The following is a 19,288-nucleotide window of genomic DNA, read 5'->3' as shown; positions in this document are numbered from 1 at the left end:
CCAGATATCTCCAATTTCAAATTATCGACACAATATATGTAACTATTAGATTATGTTAATAAAAATCATACTAAATGACCCAAAATTTTCCTATAATAAAAACTAGAAAATCACTCATTATCGAAATATATGAATAAGTCAAGTACGGAAATTTAGAAAAGAAATTAAGGTAATTGACTCATTATAAACTGTTGACTGTCACATTGTCATTATCTGAAGCGACTTCCGTTGGATTCAAATCTGGACAGCCTTGTTTTAGTACAATTCTTTGTGTTTTCCTTTTAACCCATTATTTTGTCTTGACCCACTCCGTAATAATAAAATATTTACAGGACCTTTACACAATAAGAGAAGACAAGAGGGGCTGTCGCGAAATTTACAGCCTCATTCGAATTTCCGACCGTTGGCCCGTTGTACACTGGGTGAGGGTAACGGTTTTCTTATGTGTCTTGAAAAACCGAACCCATTTCAAAAAACTACCTGAAACTCTATCCCCACCACCCGAAAACCCAAATGGGCTGCGTCTCGTCGAAGCTGATAGCCAAAGAAATCAAGCAAGAAAATTCTTACAGGAGAAAGGGAGATTACACCCACCATGTCGTGTCTCTCACTTCCAGCACCTACGGCGTTCTCAAACTCGACAAGGACAAGGAGAGTGCTCAGCCGCAGAAACAAGATCAGGTTGAAGTGAAGCAGAGCATCAAAGAATGCGTGGTCGAAGTGAAGAAAGCGTCGCCGTCTCGTGAAGAGCCGTCGGAGATCATTAATGCGTGGGAGCTCATGGAAGGGCTTGAAGAGGAAGTTGTTCCGGTTGTTGTTCAGTCCAAGAAAAGCCCTAAATCGAGGCCTTTCGATGCAAGAAGCCCGCTTAAGTTCTTGAATCAAATGAGCTCTCCGAGGAAGGTGAAGAAGGTTGGGGGGAAGGAGAATAAGGGGAGTGGTAATGGTGGAATCGGGCCGTTGCAAAACAGCCCGAAAACGGTTCTTAAAGAATGTAATAACTTGAAGGAGAGTGTGAAGAAACCATCTCCAAGATTGTGGGCTTCGATCAGGGGAAGTCCTCATGGTAAGAGATGTGACAGTTTAAGGTTTGATTCTGGGGTGGTTATGTCTAGGAGGAGGAGTTTAGGACCGTTATTCGATCCTGAACTCGTCGCGTCTCTTGAGAAAGAGGTGTCGGAAGAGGAAGAAGAGATCAAGAAGATGGTGTCTATTTCATCGCCCCCCACTTCACGAAAAGCCAGGAACTCCCACGATTCCGATGCAATTCTTGAAGTGTACAAGAAAAAATGCCCCCCGGGGGGTGAAAATGCAGTTGTCATATACACCACCACATTGAGGGGCATTAGGAAGACGTTCGAGGACTGTAACGTTGCAAGATCGATCATTGAATCGCAGAATGTCCGGATGATCGAACGTGATATCTCGATGCACTCAGGATTCAAGGAAGAACTCAGAGCGCTGATGAGCTGCAAGGAGGTGAAAGTGCCACTAGTGTTTGTGAAAGGTAGATTGATTGGTGGGGCAGATGAGATGGTCAAGTTGGACGAGGAAGGCAAATTGGGACATTTGTTGGCCGGAATCCCAGAGGCAGCCGCCGGCTGCGGAGGGTGTGCCGGGATCCGGTTCATGATGTGTGTGGAGTGCAATGGGAGTTGTAAAGTTCTTGGGGAGGATGGGAAGAAGAGTGTCAAGTGCAACAAGTGCAATGAGAATGGGTTGATTCAGTGCCCATTATGCTGTTAACTGTTCAAGTTAACATTGTTACTCACCATTGCACACACTAACACATCCACATTCGTTTCTTCGATCTTGAACTAATTGCCCTTTCTAATCTAATGGGAGATTAAATTATAACTGTTCTTAAATGTATTCATATTCCCTTAGCTAATAGCATCTGCAGCTGTTCTGCAAGAATTGTGTCTTTGACATTGTTGTTTGACATATGTTGTATTGCCTTGTCCAATTTAATGATATTGGCTTGTTTTGTCTTATGTTTTTTAATTGAGTTGAGGAATCAGAATGTTTATACGGCTGTCAACTTTGAAAGTTCTAAGAATGGATAGTGACGGGTCAAGTCTTTCGGTCGACCGGCATGGCATGGCATGGCAGTTAAGCCTGATAAAAGGAAGACCAGACATTCAATTTTAGTCAAAACAGACAGAAAGGTGAAAGAAAACGACTTCTTGAAGCTTTTGCTGCGGCCTGCCGGAGAATTACAGAGCATGCATGCGCATATATGTTCAATTTTCTGGAAGGAGCAGGACGGACGAGTGATTTAGACCGAACACTGATACGATGAGAGTTCGATATATTTGAACTTGTGCAGAATAGAAATATGATCATGCGGATTTCGATTTCTCAATGATTTTAGGCAGTGCAGTCAAAAACAATTGCTAAGAGGTTCCGAAATTGTGAAAAAGGGTCATGGTGTGCTAGTAGTGCGTGGACTTTTCAATTGTTGGAATGGCGTTAAAAATTGAAGAATTTGAAGAGTTTATGGGGGTCAATTGATGTTTTTTAGGATTTAGAGGGTAATTGCAAACATGCTAAGAGTTTGAGGGGGTAAAAAGTATTTTTTTAAAATTGAATATTTATAAGCTATTTTGCTAGGAATACAAATTGCACCACAAGAATTCGACAAAATGACTCAATTTTTTAATTTTTAAAATTTAATTCTACCGTTAAAATACTCTCTTACAGAATGATGAAATCTAATTCAAAATTTAAATATATTTTTATTATATGTATTAATCTATGGAGACAAGCTTTTGATGCATTTTTCACCAATGTTGAATAAATATCCAAGGTATATTAATATTAAGAAAGTTTTTTATTAAAATATATTTTATATTATTGTAGTAATGTTTGTTATCAAACTTTCTCCACTGTTGAACTTTTATATTGATGACCAGTTAAAAGACTATTTTACCCTTCAAATTCTAGTTTAATATTTTAAGCTTATAAGTATCAGGGTGCACTTTGTCAAATAAATTGTAATTGGAAGGTGCAATATATTATTTTTGCAAATTTAGGGTGCATAACGGTAAACGGCCTAATTAGATGGCGCAAAATTGCAATTGCCCAAATCCTTCATTGGATCTCCGGGATCCGAATACGAACATACTGTTATTGAAATTTGAAAGAGCTAATAATTAAAAACAAAAACTAAAAGGAGGAGTGGCAGCGAGATGAACCCTGGCCTGACGGCGGAGGCGGCGGCGCAGCTGCAAGAGGGAATTAATTTGGTGATTTCACGATGGGCTGCTCTTCGGATGGCCGTTGCGAATGAGTGGGGCGGTCGTGACTCTCTCCAGAAATCCCAACAGCTCGGGCATCATCTTTTCCATCGCCTTACCCAATCTAAAGGTATCTTTCGTCTAGTTATTTTTTACGAACACGTTGTGATATGAGGATATCTGTTTTGTAATGTTGTTTCTTTCTCTTGGATATAGTGAAGGTTCGAACTTTACTAGATTTTATTTGCCCCTTTGATTATAACGTTTTTGAAACATTCAGTGAGGTTTTGCTCATCTTTTACTCATTGTGTTTGGATTTGTGTTTTAGTTGTTTTGTGTTTTGACAATAGAGATAAGTAAGTGTGTTGAAAATAGATGATATGTTTAGATTTGTGTTTTGGGGTTAATTTAAAATATTTTAAAATAAGTAGTGTAAGTTTGATGTTGGGATTTGGGAAACAAAAATTACTGTTTAATATTGTATTTTTGGGAGACCAAAATTACTGTTTATTGTCAAATCATATCTGTTTTATATTATGTATATATATAAATGTCTATATATATTATATTTAGAAAGTTGAGAAATAGAAAAATACGTGTATAAGTGTAAAAATACAATAACAAACATTGAGTGTGTTTTATCTTGTTTCGAAAAACTATCATAATGTTTGGATTCATTTTCTGAGTGTTTCGTTTGTGTTTTGTGGAAATAGAGAGAGAAAAACAAAGATAAATAAGTGTGTGGTAGAGATAGTATGTATGTTTGGATTTGTTTTTGGAGATAATTTAAAATAAGTATTATATATTTAATGTTGTGTTTTGGGAGACAAAAATTACTATTCATTGTCAAATCATGTCTTTGGAGATAATTTAAAATAAATATTATATGTTTAATATTGTATTTTTTGGGAGACAAAAATTACTATTCATTGTCAATTCATGCATTTTTTATATATATTTATGTATATATGTGTGTATATATATATGTATGTTTTTATGCTAAAACAGTTAAAAACACCTAAATAAGGTGTTTTTGAATGATGACAAACATTGCGTATGTTTTGACTTGTCTCGGAAATAAGTTGGAAATGAAAACAAACATAGTGTATGTTTTGGGTTTTTGTATAGGTTTTGTTCCTATGAGTTGTAATGTAATTGGAGTGGTTGTTTTGTCTGTCTGTTGGGCGTTGGTATTTAAAGAATGTTTGTTTGATTTGTTACTTGTTGGTGTCCAGAGCAAGTATACATTGATGATATAGAGGATATGCTTGACGAGTTCATGCTTTTGCTCAATACTGAGATAGGAGATATGTCTTCTTGATAAGTTGATATTGCCCTTAATTTTAGCTATCAGTGTAGTACATACGCAGAAATCTTGAACTTGTGCATGCAAACATTACTAACTTGTGTAAATAACGGGCCTGTCTCAGTCTACTCCATCCAAGAATATGTCAGACAATATTTCTTGGCAATTTTCCAGTCTGACTATTGTTGGGATATGTAAACATTCTTCACAATTTTGTATTAATGAATCAAACTTTGAGCTCAAGGCAGGGCCCTGATTTTTATCTAGCTACTTCAATCTTGAAAACTGTCTGGTAAACATCACATTGGACTAGCTTCTATTTCTTTAGCTTGCCTTAGTCATTGTTTAATATATGGCTTTTCGGTTGGGGTTGGGTGGGGCCGCACTACGCATACTTAGGAAAAAGCATGCTTCAATCTTTCTAATGTTCATGGTTGAGTTAGCTATGCCATAGTAGATCTGTGATCATGTCCGCAAAATTTCTTCATCTATTTTACATATCACCTAACATAGAGTGTTTTTTCAGCTGAAACTAAAGATTAAGACTCCGTCTGGTACCATGCTCCCTGTTCTGGCTTGTCTAAGGAGAATGCAACTTGCCCAAAACACAATGCACAATTAACCTCAGTATCCTTGTACAATCTGTCACTGAAATATAATCGCATCAAACTGAAACATGGTATTTGTCTTAAGAGGTCATGTTTAAGATGAATGCCTCTATGTGCTTTGCCTGGTAAATGCATGATAGGCCTGAATGGCTGGGACCCAAGGTAGGTCAGATCCAATTTTGCCCCAGCAGTCAATTTATGAGGCCATTTAAGTCATTTGAATTTTTTTTGATGAACATATATCTTAACCATATATATATATTCTAAATTAATTTTATATTTGAACTTGACATGTACTTATTTTGTTGGATTCAAAATGAAATCACAATTGGATCCATTTTGGCTCAATATTTCTATTGGATTCAACTTGATCTGATTCAAGCAGATCCAACACATTGTAACCAGCAGCTGGCCGAGTCAGCTCATCGATCTAATGCCTGTGACCTATTTCAATCAAGACATCATATCACTATTGACTAGACACTTTTGATAACTTATAGCAGATTGTTGGTGGTATGTCTTTTATAATAGTATAATTTCTTCCCTTGGACATGGTGTTGGTGGGCAAGCCAGACAAGCAACAGTATGCTTTGGTGGTCCACTAAAACTGAAAAACATAGCTTATGCTCAAATCTTCCTATAAATCAAGACAATGGCACAGGAAGTATATGATCCCATTTAATTTGATCACCAAGCGGTCGAAGAAGATTTCCCTCCAATTTGAAGATAAAATATAGGACTTACTCATCAACAATTTGAGATTTTTCCATTTGTCACTGTATTGCTACATTTCAAATGCCGTTTTGTATATAATTATTGTCATCTTTTTTCTGATGAACTTTATTCAGATTGCAGAAATGTTTAGAAGGTAATTTTGACTCTATAAAGAGGTTAAAGGAAACAAATGCTCCAAATGTCTCTTATAACAGACAGGTAATTGTGTTTGACTTTTTGTAGTGAACTATTGAAGTATTTAAAATGTTAACGTGGCCTGTTTTGCTTTCTAAAATAGCTTGTCAGACATTTCATTTGACCGAGTTATTTCCATTTTCTCCGTTATATAACAATTTTGGTTTGCTCATAAGGGAGCTCACCCAGTTTGATTGGGAGCATTAACTGATTTTCTTGCCATTATGTTCACACAACCACCACAACTACCAAAACCGAGAGAGTGCAGCCACAGCTATCCCTCAAAACTCACAATCCATCAAATTATTTGTTTAGCAATCATGGTTTTGAGACGACTAATTAGACTGTAGACTTAGGATAGCTTTTGCATTGAGCCTCATTATAACTTGACCATGTCAGAAGGAAAATCTGTTTTTCTCAAAGTCATTTTAAGAACTATTCATGATATTCCTTCTTAATAAAATATCAGAAAGAATATTTCATGATGCTTTTTGTTGAAGACATTTTGATGTTGAACTTGTGTCTATCTCCCAAATGCATATTTGCCAAAACGTCAAGCTGTGATCTGTTCAGCTGTATGGGGGCATGGGAGCAATATGAGTTGCATTTTTCTCCCTGTACACACCCTGAAGTAAAGGCTGAGAAAGCAAGTGAAGTCCTTGGCAATTGGCATTACTTTATCAACTATTTACCTCTTACTGTTGATTCTGCTTTGTTTGTCTGGTAATGATCGAAAAAAATGAATTCATTACTTGTGATATAGTAATTCATATTTTCAGGCTGGCAGCAATGATGATGACGAAGATGACAACAGTGACAATACAGGAGAGCATGACTCACTGGAAACAGAAATGGAAGTTGATGCTCCAGAATGCCAATTAAGTCTCAATCAACAGGGCAGTACGGCCAATGAGCCTAGCCTGAAACAAGCACCTGAAGTAGTAGATGGGTGGACTGTTGTAGCCTCCAGACATAGTAGAGGTAGACGGAACTAAGTTTTTATACGATAGATCCCCTTACCCCTTTCTGGTTTTGAGGGTTTTATCGTTAGTTTATTTCCCCCCGTTTGTGTCAACCGAAGAAAAGAAGTCGAACCTCCTCAGTCAACAGAATATTACATTGCTGTGGTGAACTCACTGTTTTCTCTAGTGAGTGATTCTGCATTCTCTGGCACTATAGGAGTGTTTGCAAGCACCTTCAACTTCAAAAAGTGCTTAGCTTCCAAGAACTGTTATTGGCTTTGTGAGTCCACCCGATAAGATTCTAGATCCACATGATTGGATTCCTACTTGTATATCATAGGATCCTGTGGGATTGTGGATCCAAAAAGGAGACAAAAATAACATTTGCAAATAGAGTATCACAATCTGGATGCAAGTCGGGTTTATTTTTATCCATTTTGATTGAGCCCATATACCCGTATCATAGTCGTATCAATCTTGTAAGCACACAATAATTCCATTACCTTTCATCTTGTCTTTTTATTTTTCTGAGTAAATCCATTACATAAACAATTTTCTTGGTTTCCAATAAAATTCTGGTAATATAGAAAAAATAAAGTTTCGATGAATTTTTCATGTTGCACTGTAAGAAATAAAAAATAAGAAACGTATGCTGCCACTCCGAGACTTATTCTATCGACACGTGGGAGTTATCAATTGGTGAGTTTGTGGGACGAAAAAGCCCACCGTCACACACACACAGAATGGGACACCCCTCAAAAGCCACACGTACTACGGGAAACAGGTTTTTGGTAGCAATCTCACGCTCTGACAGCAATCATTCTTCCCCTTGTGAGACTTCCTTCATAACCCTCCTCTATCCCTTTTCTCTCTCACACACAGTGAAATCTAGAAAAAAGTAACCTTTTTCATAAATCCCATTTGAGTTTTCCCAATAATGGCCGGAAGAAGAAGGAAAAAGATGAAATTGTAAGTTTCTTTGTTTTCTTGACCCATTGAATTCAGTAGTTGTTGCCTGTATAATTATACTGATTTTCCAATTTTCCATTTTGCCTGTGGAAATCCTTACTGTTACCTTTGCGTTTCATGCTTCTTGATGATTTCATGACGAAATTAGGACCATATCACCCACTAGCTCTACCAAGATTGATTTTTTTTTTAGCTAAAAAAATGTTTACAGTGTTGAAAGTTTGTGATTTTCTTGTGTGAGATCGGATTGGGGGATGTCTAAGGAAATGAGATTGGATGGATATCTGATTCTGGGAACTTCTGGAATTTATTTAATTGAGCATGTTCCTCTTGATATACCGAACTGTAGTCTGCAGGAGGGTTCTTGTTTGTGTCTCTGATCCATCGGACAGTTCTTAAACAATCTGAGATTTAGCACGGATTATATATTTACAGTGCATTTAACTTCAGCTATGAGGCTTCTGCTTAAGCCCGTGAGAGTTGCATTGTTCTCAAGATATTTGCCAAACTATATCGTTTCACTAGCAAATTTCACTACAGCATTTGATAAAATTGGGACTTTGATTCCAACATATAAGGAAAACCACATGGCTTCAGCTAACCATGTGGGTATTCTTTTTTCTATCTAATATTTTGATCTTCCATTCATGGGAGAGGCACTTTAGTCGGAATCAAGACTTCATGTTTAATACAAGAAGTAGAATGTCACAACATATTTACTGGCTAGAAACCCCTACCTCTTCGAAGTCATTCATTTCGTTTGGCCAATAAATGATCTTCTAGTTCCTCAAGTATGTGCTGAATCAGCTTTCTAATGGTAAAAATGACAGCTGTAATCAGACTAGATTTCTGTAGATTGCTGCTCTTCTTATGGATATATACATATAAATCTGCGCTGTTGATACCTCATTGCTCTTAGTTGTCCCCAGCCGACTGAATTAACGTTGTCTGCGTGTTACTGATATAAACTTGGAACTGGTAATATTTGTCTTCGTTGGATGCTAAATGAATGCGGTACACAGTTTAAGATTAACTCATTATTCAATTTGGTAATCTTTTATGGTGATTGTCTTTTCTGAGACTCTTATTCACCAGGGGGATTCAAGTACCATTCATAATGGCATTACCTTTGAGATTATATAGCTGCATCTTCCAAACTGCTCTGTATTTCCTTGGTGAACCTCCAATTATACATATTGATTTTGCCTTTTATGTGTTAAGTTGTCACGTTATACACTCATGTTATTTTTCATTGTGGTGACTCTTAAGCAATTTCATGGTTGTAGATTGGCTGAAACACTCGAAGACAACAAAAGAGTGCAAAGAGGGCAGCCAGATGAGCAACAAATACAGTCTGATCTTCCAACAGAGCTTTTGGAACTGATTCTTTCTCAGTTAACTTTGAGGGATAACATTCGCGCTTCTGCAGTTTGCAAAAGATGGCTAACTATTGCAACTTCTGTCAGAATGGCCAATAAGCCTCCATGGCTCATGTTTTTCCCAAAATTCGGTGATTTGTATGAGTTCTATGACCCTTCTCAGCGCAAAACGTATTGGCTTGAGTTGCCAGAGCTAAATGGCTCCAGGATTTGTTATGCCAAGGAGGGTTGGTTGCTGCTGTACAAGCCTAGAACTCAGCTTGTATTTTTCTTTTGCCCTTATACCCGAGAGTCGATCGATTTGCCTAGTCTAGAATTAACATACCAAATAGTTGCCTTTTCTGCCGCTCCAACATCTCCAAGCTGTATCCTTTTTACAGTTAAGCATGTTAGCCCCACAGTTGTTGCAGTCAGCACGTGTCATCCTGGGGCAACTGAATGGACTACCGTTAATTACCAAAACCGGTTGCCGTTCGTTAGCAGCATTTGGAATAAGCTAGTTTTCTGCAAAGGTCTTTTCTATTGTTTGAGTCTTACTGGTTGGTTGGGGGTTTATGACCCTCAAAAGAGTACTTGGGCTGTTCATTCTGTGCCTCCGCCTAAATGCCCAGAGAATTTCTTTGTCAAGAATTGGTGGAAAGGTAAATTTATGGCAGAGCACAATGGGGATATTTTTGTAATATACACCTGCTCTGCCGTAAACCCTGTCATATACAAGTTGGACCAAACAAATAAAGTGTGGGTGGAGATGGAAACTTTAGGAGGCATGACACTCTTTGCAAACTTTTTATCATCCCATGCTCGGACAGATCTTCTCGGGACAATGAGAAACAATGTCTTCTTCTCCAAGGTTCGGTTCTATGGGAAACGTTGTGTTTCGTATTCTCTCGACAATGGAAGATATTATCCCCGAAAGCAGTGCTATGATTGGGGGGAACAAGATCCTTTTGAGAGCATTTGGATTGAACCACCCGAAGACCTTTCCGCTTTTCTTTAAAGGTAGCGGCTGCATTGGTATGAGTATTTAGTCCATGTTCATGGATGGTTAGCTTCTCCACGTCTTTCAGTTATTTGCTGCTATAGTCGCTTGCACTTTGCTACTTGATGTTTCAAGTTTGACTGCAATAAATAGTTATCAACTATGCAGCTGCACTTCCTATCTTAATGTGGTTTATTTTCATATGATTTTCATAACCCAGTCAGTATATGCAAACTACGACTAGAAGTCTTGGGAACAATGTTGTACACATTAGTTGTAACATTAGGGAATTACTACTATCCGTTTTATTATCTTCTCCCATTATTTTCGCTGCATTAGTTTCCATGTCATCATATCTCTGCTTTACTAATATGATTGTATTATTTTATGCCATGTGAGTGCAATGATATCATCTCTTTAGCACTGTGCCATGAACCATGGGCCTAGAGGATAGAGAGGTATTTTGTGCGTGATTCTAGCACAACAGACTCGCATGTTTTATGCTAATCAGTTTTAGTTTATTCAAAATTGAAACTTTTTCTTGTATTATCCTTGCTCCGTATAAATATATATTTCCATTGCTTTATGAGCCTGTGGTTGTAAACTACGAGCATAGATTGATTTATTCATTCACATGAATTTAGAGTTTATCTTAATAGCGCAAGTAGGACCAGTTCCCAGATCCAGGTTCAGTGTATTTTAAGTGCTTCCTTGGCATAGCTACCAGTGAGCCTTATCTCTATCCTCTTGTCAACATAAATGCCACTGCAAAACCACAGGACGATTGTCAGCATAACCAACATCAAGCATGTAAAATGACCACTCCTCAGATTCATTTTCTCTTTTCGCAGAGATAAAACAAAGCTCTTTGCAATAATACATCTGGTGCTTGTTTTCAATATATATGTGCCACATGAATAGTGATGCGCCATACACATCAAAATGGCAGCAGATTCAGAGCTGCTCCACCGGAGCCTGGGGAAAATCCATTGTCGACTCAATTGATACAGAATCTAGTAAGGGCTATAGCGACTACGTCCACGCCCACTGTTGCTACCACGTCTTCCCCCGCTTGAACCTCCTCCACTGCTCCTGCCACCTCTTTGCTGTGGTGGTGGGGTGTGTGGCTGCACTCCAGGCTGTTGCCTACTCAAGAAAAAAAATATGACTTGATCTACATAGCATGTCTTTTTAGCACCAATGCTATATAAAGGAGAACCAGTACATAGAAAACCATCCACAAGCACTAAGCCAGAATTATATAATTTTTTATCAGGGCGCATGAGTTTCTTAAGAAGAGTTTGATATTCACATGAAACATATATCTGAAGCGAACTTAGTAATGTTACATGCAGTCAAGATCATTCAAATTAATAGGTTAAAATTGATATGAAAAACTGCAATTTCATAAAGTGGAATAAAGCGGGCAAGATTCCTTTTTGCTACGTTAGAACTCGATATGTTCTTTCAGAGCAATAGCTGTATCCAAGGTCGTTACTAGTAAGAGAAGAAGCAGAAAGACGCAGAAGCAAAGAAGAGGCCTCATTACTTCCCATCTATTTCTGGAGACTTAACATCGAAGACAACCCACCTCTTCCTCCTTTCCAATCCGCGTTTTCTTAAAGTTAACTAAAAGATGCAGCTTTTTCATTAGTGATTCGTGCAAAAGATGAAATGATTAAGGCCTATGGATATAGGGATACCCAATAAACCATGGCCATGGCCACCACATATTAACACTTCTGCAACTTGATTTATAACAACATCAAGTGCACAAGTTTTTACCTATTTATATGTAAGGCCATGTTTGGTAAATTCAAATGGGACATTTCCGGCGTACAAGTTAAAGAATTCCTAGCTCTCTTCATTTGGTTTGATCTTTGATTCTGGCAGTCTTATAGTTGGTCCACACCAATCATAAAATTCATCAAACCTCCAATAAACAATAACTCATAAGAATTGCACTTACAGGACATATCCAATCCTTCCATCAGGCAAAAGCATGGGCATCATCGCCATGCCAGGGGTAGCTCCCCTTCCATAGAGCAGTGGCTGTAAAGTACAATGCGGAGATTAACATATGAATCATCACGACAAGTACGAATATCAGGATGAGGAATTCCAGAAAGTCAGTCCTCATCCGGGAAAAAGGAACTAGGAAACACAGATATTTGACTTCATACTTGGGCAAAGTTTGCACCAGGGTATCCTGCTCCCAGAGCACCATAGGGGGAACCAACCAAGCCATATCCAACACGAGGTGGGTAGGTTGGGAGTATTGCTGACTTTTGGGAATTTGACCCCCCAGCAGTTTTCTGATCCGCCTGTGGCTTTGCAAGCGAGCATTCTACAACTTGGCCTGTCAAACCCAAATACAAAATAAGAACAAAGCAGTGACGTGTACTGGAATTTTATTAAAAAAAAACCATAATACTGGGGAAATATAAAGCAAGTGGGTATTACCATCAATCTCATATTTCTCTGTGTTCTTCAGAGCTTTCATTGCACTTGATCTTTCGGCAAAGTGAACAAAACCATATCTGCTCTTTTCATGTCCTGGTTTTGCAGGTGGAAGAACTACTTTTGTAATTTTGCCATGATGTTCAAACAAAGCTTTAAGCTGATCCTGCGTTACATTTTTTGGCAAGTTCTTCACATATACTGCCTTGACCTGTTCAATAAGAAGCCAGTAAGTTTCTGTACACATGACTATTTGCTAGAAGCTACCGAAGTGTTAACCAGTTTTGAAGAACATAACTGACATGAACAGCCAGTTTCACTATCCAACTATTAGGCTAAATCAGCCCATGTCCTCTCTAAGACACAAAATAACACATCTGCACAAGATATTGATGAAGCTAATAATTGTGAATGGCACAAAAGATAATTTAAGTATATTCAAATAGATATTAAGTTGCTATCTGTACTGCATTCAGGAGAGAGAGAGAGAGAGAGAGAGAACAACAATACTGGAAATTTAGGTGCAAAAAATTCTATGTTCCAATAAATTCTTCACTATGCATCTATCCACTATGTCGAAACGGAAGCACGCTAGAGCGAATAAATGCAATCTTTCAATTGGCAATTAATTTGGTGGCCACTAGACAAATAAGTCTTTAACGAAAAGGGTGGAGGGTGGATCAGCTTGCACCAAAACTTGAACACTGCCCCTGGGCTTGAGTCGTAATGGAACAAACAGAAAGACTCACTTCTGACCTTCTGGTAAAAATTCATTTCAGAAGTGCAATGAGAAGAGGGAAAAACCTGAACTGGCATATTATAATATCAATAAATTAAAGTCAGACTGATACAGGAAACACGTTTACAGAGATGCGAGGAATGAAAAATGTCAATACGATTTACATGTAAGGGTCAATTAAGCAATCTGCAAACATATTTTTACCAGAGATTGATTATTTACGAGTAAATCAAAATTAATATGAACAAACAGCAAGAATGTAGAGACCTGAGATGATGAAGATTCTGCACTTTTTGGATCAGCCCAACTCACGGTTGGAGCATTATCATCGAGCTTGAAATTTGGATTTGACATCTTGTGTCTTGAATACTCAGCACAAGCATGATTATAATACTCAACAAATGCAAATCCACGATTACGACTTGAGTTTTGTGGGTCCTAAAAAAATGAAGACTCACATATCATCCAAACATATTTGGCAGACAACAAAAATCACTATTAACAGTAACATAATACCATATAGTAGAGTGATCAGAAACTATATCAAACTAGAAGAGCAATTTGACCTTTAAAAGTTCCACAGCAATGACCCCAGGCCCTGCTTTATTCACAACCTTCTTCATATCCTCCTCTCCCCAGTTTCTGGGTACATTACCTATGAACAGCTTATGTTTTGCTTGCGAGGTAGAACACTTCAACTTTTTCCCCTGAGAAGTTTGACAATATATAAATGCATAACTACAAGAGAGTGGTATTCAACATGCCAAACACAATGCGCCATGCATCAAATATTAGAATTTTAAGAGTGATAGGTATGCAACTGTCTTGCATGTCTGTATGTGTATATGGAAGTGGACACTTTTTCTACCTTTAATTCAGTGTTATTAAGCTCCTTAATAGCCTTAGACGCCAATTCCTTGCTCCTGAAGGTTACAAAAGCATACCCCTTGTTTTCATTTGAGTCTTTTCCCTTCATTATCCTCACCTGTCCAAGACACGAACTTGATCAGTGTTAATTATATGTAAATAAAATCCTGTAATAGGAGAATTAATTTATATTATACCTCTGTAACTTCCCCAATTGATTCACAGAAGCTCTTTAGGTCATCTTCAGAAGTATTTTGAGGAATTCCACCTAGGTAAACCTCTGAACCATGTGGTGGAAGTGCAAGAAGCTCCGCATGCTTTCTCGTCACTTCGTCTTCCCCTTCAGCATTCTTCATGTCATCATCACTATCATGTCCTTGTTGCGCTCCATGTCCTCCCACTTCATTTTCCTCATCATCCTCTTCCACCTCCTCCTCTTCTTCTACCTCCTCTTCTACTTCTTCCTCCTCTTCCACTTCTACTTCTTCTTCTACTTCTTCATACTCAACCTCTTCTTCCAAGGTCTCCTCCATGTCATTATCAGCACCAAGTTCAACCTGCTCGTCAGCCTCAACAGGCCTCTCAGCTTCAGCTGATTTAGTAGCCGCAGCGCTGGCCCTTGTCCTTGGCATCTAATACCTCTAACAAGATAAACTTCTATGCAGCTCTGGGGAGAAGCATTTGCAAAAGAAAGAAGAAAAAGTGGATAGGTAGAAACAAATAGAAAGGCCATAAGGAGTTCCAGAAAAAGATTCCCGATTGAATTGGCTCCGTGAGGTATGCCGCCAAGGAGTTCAATGTGAACAATTTAAAACAAGGGATGATGGAATATAGAACAGAAACAAGCAAGCGAGAATTCAACACTCCAATCAAGAGGAAATGATGCTCAATAGGTCCAAGATCAATGAAACCATTGAATTTCTTGAAATATAGACAATGATCAATGCCAGAAAAATAGGCCAAACGTTTAGTGTACATTATGACCAGTGCATCACAACCAAGAAAAAGGAAGGGAAAGAAGAAAATAATAAGAGATGAGAGATTTGCAAGGATGTAAAAATCATGAAAGATAATTGCTTATGCAGGACACACAACAGAGGATGATGTAAACAAGAGAATAAACAAAAGCGATGGGTGCTGTAATTAGAATGACCAATTCCTTAAAGATTAATTAATTCTTCCTGAAGTCTGTAACTTCCCTGCAGCCAGTTAATGCACAGGAACTGTGAATGAACTGATTAATGAGCAACCTCAAATGCATTTATTCACAACATTTTTTACACCCTAATAAAGTTAAACTGCAGAAACCAGTTAATCAAGACGCTAAACAAGTAGAAATGGTCACATTATTTATAACAAGCCATGCCATCCAGAAGAAGTTATCTGCATCAAACTTGTAAAAAAAAAAAAAGCTCAATGACAATACCTTCTGGTCATTAAGTGCTCTTCCAATGTCCAATTTTCAATAGTATTAGGTTATGGCTATGCACCCAGAAAACTGACCCATTTACATCTATTATCTCCTTTTTTTTTCCTGATGAATGCTTTCTTGATAATTGCATTCCTTTTATTAATTTCTTAAATCTGACAGATAACTAGATAGCTTAACTTCTTAGTGTATGAGGAAGGCAAACTCTTCATTCTCATTAACTGAAACATCCCAAATACAGGAACAAGACAGAAGCCAGATAATCTATTCAATCTCTTTCCCGGTTGACTGAGTCAAGGGGAAATTTCCGTCTTCATAAATCAGGAGAGGCAAAATTATTTAAAATTTGCCCAAAAAAAAGATAAAAATGATCAAATACAACATTTTAATTTTTTTTTAAGTAGGCACAAAAGCTTTTTGAAAATGCATTCTGACATTAAAATTAATTGTTTTAGAAAATAATAAAATTTTAAAAGAACCGCAGTTGCATTTTTTAAAGCACACCTAATCAAATGCTTTAGTCGAGAGACCGGATTCAACATCTTTAAATATAAGAACAATCTATTAAAAATAACTTAACAATTTTGTAGAATGTTTAGAGCAGCACAACTTGTGCTCCTGCTATTTATAGTGTGGGGTTACCTGTCACTCATATGTACAATGACAAGACAGCAAACCTGCATGCATGCAGACTTGCATGTTCTTTCTTATTTTTCTTTTTATAATATTTAAAGAACTGTGGCTCTTCATGAACCAAAAATTAAAGAACTGCGGTTTAATTAATTTTAATGGTAGAACCGCATCTTGAAAATGCTATTCTCCTTACTTCCTTAAATTTTTTAACACACGGTAGTTTTATCTTATCTTATCTTATCTTTTTTTTTTTTTTGCAATTTTTAAATAATTTTGCCATCAGTAGAGCACAATAACTTCCACTCTAATTCTAGAGCAATGGAGTTGAATCTTACACAGAAAATCAAACCTCGAAATGCTCAATTTTCAGTACTCATTGATGCCTAATAGTGAGCAATCACCCTTTCTCGAGGTTGAACCACAAAGTTTCTAAAACCATTCCCTTCTTCAATCAGTACTAGAAAGTAGACAAGTGCAATTATACACCAAAACATCTCTTAACACAGTTTCCATTTTTGTGAGTGGGTCATAATTTGCCCAGAAGAACCACTAGATAAACTCAGGACCTATCTGCATGAGAGAATGCATTTTTGTGGATAAGCATTTGCTTACTTTTATAAGCTTTCGATTCGTTTCTTTCTCATCACATTTGCAAATTCATGTATCAAATGTGTCTCAACAATTCAAGCCATCGTTTAATATCATAGCAGAACATGTGGAAACCACAACTTCAATCAGATGAAAAGCTCAGGAAACCAAGAAATGGCTCACCAAGTTAAGTATGATAATCTTGTCCCTCTTTTCCACATGAAGCTTCCAGTCTACTTACTGTGTCACTGGCAGACACTTCCAAAACTCCAAAACGATGATTTCTTAGTTGACACGCAGTGCCTTTAATTGTTTTCATTCTAATAGTGTGGGTCTCGTGAAAAATTGTTGATTATCCAAGGAATAAAGTGAAAACAAGGACGAAGAGGAAAAAAGGATGAGTGAAACTGAGAGCTCATTTCCTCTAGTATGTGATGTTTCATTTATCCCAATAAAACTACATTGGGATGCACACCCCATGCCTTGGTGGGCAGGGGTAGGTGGACCAAAGGATGAGCTGAGGTAGTAGCATAATTCAATTAAAACCAATGACGTACATGCAAGACTAAATATACATACTTGGCAATCATTCTGTAGGTTCTGCTCCTGCAGCAATTACACATAGACCATAGTAACAAAATACTTAATTAGGCCTATGCTACTGCAATTCAGCTTTCGAGAAGAAGACACACCCAATTTAAGCTCCGCAACTTTTTCTAAGCTGCCAAAAATTAAGTTCATGGACGCCACCTAATTTCTGCACAAAGTTTGCCCACACCAGACACCTCCAGAATCTAATTTCAGAATGTCTAAGGATGACAAATCAAGGCAAACCCTAAATTCGCCATATGATAGAATCAGCAAAGATCTGGGTACGCTCACACACATAAGCAAAACTAAACAAGCTTTGATTAAACAAAAGGGCAAATTTCATGAGCAGAAAGAGAAAAAAAAACAAACTTGAAATGGAAAGTATGCACTTATACACGAGTTCAAAAGCACATTGTATGTTTATGCAGAGAGAGACGAGAAGATTACCGGCGAACATAAAGTAAATTCCCCCAATTTATGTGTCTCGCTTTGTCCGTCGTTTGCGAGCTACTGCAGCAGAACTCGCGGAAAGCACGTTCTTCACCACTACTTTCTTCTTGTTATCGTTTTTGCTGTGTATAAAAACCCTAGACTCACGGCTCAGGATCGAGGCTCGGTTGAGCGTTTTGAATTGTGGATCATCGTGCCAGAGCAATTTCTCTCATGCCACAACCAAAATGCTTCAATTGACATATTTGCCCCTAACTTTGACCTTAAAAATTACAATAGAATAAAGGGTCATTACATCAAGCTCTATTAAAATTTGAAATTATTGTAACTACATTTTCATTATTTAAAAATTTATTAATATGCTCTGATTGTACCGTCATCTAACGATTAGCTCAATACTATATATTTTATATATGTTGAACTGATTAAATATACTTGTGAATTATGAACTATAGTTAAATTTATTTTTATAAATTTTTTTATAGATTAATTCGATAAAATTTTTATAATATTTTTATCCACTTTATTCAATTTTTTTACAATTTCTTTTTAAAAATATAACAACGACAAAACTGACAATTTGAAATCTTCATTCAAAATTAAATAACTTCATCTCATAATTATGTCAAATTTTGGAAAAAAAAAAAAAAACCATTATAATTCACCTTAGAAAAACAGACTAGATTTCAATCCAAGGTTGACATATTGGCAAAAAATCAAAGACTAACTTGATCAAATTCTAGTCATATATTTTTGGCCATCTCCATTTAATTTCAATATTCAAAGTGATTTTGTATATGCTCTTATTAGATCAAGTTGAGGGGTCGGTGACTTAAATAATATGCTAAAATTAGGCCTAGTTTACTTTACATGGAAGGGTATATTCAACCTAATTCCTCATAGTTTTTTATCTATACTATTATAAAACAAAAGGATTTTATAGATACAAAAAGATTGTTCTCATATCACTTATATCAAATTTTTTAAATGCCAAAAATATTCTTCCGTTGTTAAAACCTATTTAACTTCCCAACTCAAATTGAATTAAATATTCAATCACGTCCCTTGAGAAAATTAATTCCATGTAATCATAGCACTCACAAATTAAATTTATTCACTTTTGTTTAATTTTATTATTCATTAAATTAAAAATAACATATTATATTTATTTCGGATGTAA

The 19,288-nt window shown here is 37.0% G+C and overlaps 4 protein-coding genes across 6 annotated transcripts; 3 read left to right on the top strand and 1 right to left on the bottom strand.

Annotated features, from left to right (window-relative positions):
- Positions 403–1,981, top strand: LOC105174056 (uncharacterized protein At3g28850). The gene has a single exon (XM_011096020.2). The coding sequence runs from the start codon at positions 514–516 to the stop codon at positions 1,744–1,746; it is 1,233 nt and encodes a 410-aa protein (XP_011094322.1). The 5' UTR covers positions 403–513; the 3' UTR covers positions 1,747–1,981.
- On the top strand, positions 3,031–7,459 carry LOC105174055. 2 transcript variants are annotated; one of them, XR_848806.2, is made up of 3 exons: positions 3,031–3,369; positions 6,002–6,086; positions 6,842–7,459. XR_848806.2 is itself a non-coding variant. In XM_011096019.2 (3 exons), exons 1-3 carry the CDS (start codon positions 3,289–3,291, stop codon positions 7,055–7,057), a joined length of 375 nt encoding a protein of 124 aa, XP_011094321.1. In that variant the 5' UTR covers positions 3,032–3,288; the 3' UTR covers positions 7,058–7,459. The 2 variants fall into 2 exon arrangements, 1 of the variants encoding a protein (XP_011094321.1); XM_011096019.2 differs by having other exon boundaries at positions 3,032–3,369; positions 6,009–6,086.
- LOC105174052 (F-box/kelch-repeat protein At1g57790-like) lies at positions 7,805–10,686 on the top strand. Its single transcript, XM_011096017.2, has 2 exons — positions 7,805–7,993; positions 9,280–10,686. The coding sequence occupies exons 1-2, from the start codon at positions 7,962–7,964 to the stop codon at positions 10,367–10,369; spliced, it is 1,122 nt and encodes a 373-aa protein (XP_011094319.1). The 5' UTR covers positions 7,805–7,961; the 3' UTR covers positions 10,370–10,686.
- Positions 11,145–18,323, bottom strand: LOC105174051 (heterogeneous nuclear ribonucleoprotein R). Of its 2 annotated transcripts, none has more exons than XM_020698027.1 (9): positions 18,106–18,323; positions 14,615–15,616; positions 14,419–14,535; positions 14,117–14,257; positions 13,818–13,988; positions 12,815–13,022; positions 12,535–12,710; positions 12,321–12,403; positions 11,145–11,497 (listed from the first exon to the last, which is right to left on the bottom strand). In XM_020698027.1, the coding sequence occupies exons 2-9, from the start codon at positions 15,047–15,049 to the stop codon at positions 11,365–11,367; spliced, it is 1,464 nt and encodes a 487-aa protein (XP_020553686.1). In that variant the 5' UTR covers positions 15,050–15,616; positions 18,106–18,323; the 3' UTR covers positions 11,145–11,364. The 2 variants fall into 2 exon arrangements, with proteins under 2 accessions (XP_020553686.1, XP_011094318.1); XM_011096016.2 differs by having other exon boundaries at positions 14,615–15,084; positions 18,106–18,322.

The sequence above is a fragment of the Sesamum indicum genome, linkage group LG11 (genome assembly GCF_000512975.1).
Source record: "Sesamum indicum cultivar Zhongzhi No. 13 linkage group LG11, S_indicum_v1.0, whole genome shotgun sequence".
Classification (NCBI taxonomy): domain Eukaryota; kingdom Viridiplantae; phylum Streptophyta; class Magnoliopsida; order Lamiales; family Pedaliaceae; genus Sesamum; species Sesamum indicum.
Note: the sequence above shows the minus strand (reverse complement) of the source record. Positions and strands in the feature narration are given on the sequence as shown.